The following is a 2,032-nucleotide window of genomic DNA, read 5'->3' on the forward strand; positions in this document are numbered from 1 at the left end:
TTCTCTACATATTTGTGAGCTGATAGACCTTTATATAAGAAAACTATGTCTTCTCTGTTAAAGGCAAGAGATGTGAAAAGTAGGCTGCACATCTTCAACATCTGTTGACTGACAAGAAACGGTGGATGTTGCATATTTCTTTATTTGGGTCATCCACTTTTATAACAAATTTGTCTTTATGAAATGTATGAAGTGATGATTATGTGCCCTTAATTTGCCTTTCTTCATTTGTATGAAGGTGCTTGAGTGTAATTGCTGAACTGATAAATGATTTAGTCTCTGCGGCAACTGCTCTCTCCTCCCTTTGCTTTCTCCCCAATTTCTACCTCTGTCTATGCTTAGTGCAGAGAGAAAGAAATGGCGAGAGACACGGAGACAGAGAGAGACACACAGATAGAGAGAGACGCAGACAGAGAGAGAGACAGCGACAACGATGGAGTGTTTCATGACTCTCTTGCACATGTGCTTCAGATTGTTTAAGTTTTCTTCTCCGTCTTCTGGTGCCGATGATAATGGTACTGATAACCCCCCTCTCCGGGGAAAGTATGATGTGTTTATCAGTTTCAGAGGTGAGGACACCCGCTTTAAGATTACCACCAGCCATCTTCATGCTGCCTTACTTCAGAGGAAAATTGAAACCTACATAGATTGCAACCTCCAGAGAGGAGAAAAAATCGGACCTGCCCTTCTAGAGGCAATCGAGAAATCCACTCTTTCGGTGATCATTTTCTCACAAAATTATGTTTCTTCCACGTGGTGTTTGGAGGAACTTGTGCATATACTCAAATGCAAGCAAAATTCTGGCCAGATAGTTATACCCATATTCTATGACATCAATCCATCTGATGTACAACGACAGTGCGGAAGTTATGCGCGTGCATTTGCTCAACTTGAAAAACGTTTCAACGATAGTATCGACAAAGTGCAAAAGTGGAGGGATGATTTGACCACCGCAGCCAGTCTATCTGGTTTGATTATTCAGAAAAATCAAGGTAACTAATTCTTTAACTTGTATAAAATAATAATTTTGTTTAAACTTGTGACAATTTGATTTGTGCTAAAATTTGGTAAGGCATATTTTAAACTATTTTTTACTTTCGTACATAATCATACTTAAATATGCCAGGACGGACGCGGAGGCATATCTAATTAAGAAAGTCGTTGATCACATTTGGACCAGATTGAAAAGTAAATCATCATGCAATTTAGAGGGTTTTATTGGAATTGAAAGCCGCATCGAGCAAATTGAATCGCTATTAGGCATTCATTCACAGGACGCTTGTATAACGGTATGTAGGCCTGGCAAACGGGTTGTGTCTGTTGTGTTCGTGTTATTTTCGTGTAACACCTGTTATCTTAACGAGTCGTATCGTGTCACACCTGTTAAGAAAAATATTTTTTTTTCTTAAATTTGCACATACCACATATTACCACATATATATTACTTCAAAACATTAAAACATATTTGTCATTTAAGTACTACATCTACATTAAAAAATAAGAGCCTAATAAAAAAAACATTCATACACTAGTCTATTACAAAATATTAAATGTGCAAGGATATGCAAAATGAAAGAGTTTTTGTTTTCAAGGTTGTGAAGCCTTTCTCAAAAGTTTAAACCTTGCCAATGGAACTCAAAGTTTGCATGTTATTTCTTTTACAAAATCCTCAATTTTCATCGATCATCATGGGGAAATTGTATTGGAACTTTGGCTTGATCTATTGCCTTCAAGAGTTATGTTGATGATGTTTTCGGTAAAGTTTTCCACGTCAGAACTCTCTTTCGCATAAACTAAGTATAGAGAAACCAAACATTAAAAATCATTCAAATTATGAGAAGTTTACCAAAATAATTATGAAAAGAAATAAAACAATAGTATTATACCATATAAAAATATATTACCTCCTTTTCCAAATAGCCAATCTCGTGTGCACAACAAAGCTTGAACTGTTTCTGATAACAATGAACTACGATACTGATCTAGTACTCTACCCCCAATACTAAATGCAGATTCTGATGCAACAATTGAA

At 36.2% G+C, this 2,032-nt stretch overlaps 1 protein-coding gene and 1 long non-coding RNA gene across 2 annotated transcripts; one reads left to right on the top strand and one right to left on the bottom strand.

Annotated features, from left to right (window-relative positions):
• Positions 1-433: 433 nt before the first annotated feature.
• Positions 434-1,000, top strand: LOC126616981 (disease resistance protein RPV1-like). The gene has a single exon (XM_050285079.1). The coding sequence runs from the start codon at positions 434-436 to the stop codon at positions 998-1,000; it is 567 nt and encodes a 188-aa protein (XP_050141036.1).
• Positions 1,001-1,441: 441 nt separating this feature from the next.
• LOC126616782 (uncharacterized) lies at positions 1,442-2,032 on the bottom strand. The gene is made up of 2 exons (XR_007621254.1): positions 1,905-2,032; positions 1,442-1,793 (listed from the first exon to the last, which is right to left on the bottom strand). It is a non-coding gene; the product is annotated as an uncharacterized LOC126616782 (long non-coding RNA).

Source organism: Malus sylvestris, chromosome 3 (genome assembly GCF_916048215.2).
Source record: "Malus sylvestris chromosome 3, drMalSylv7.2, whole genome shotgun sequence".
In the NCBI taxonomy this organism is placed as follows: Eukaryota; Viridiplantae; Streptophyta; class Magnoliopsida; order Rosales; family Rosaceae; genus Malus; species Malus sylvestris.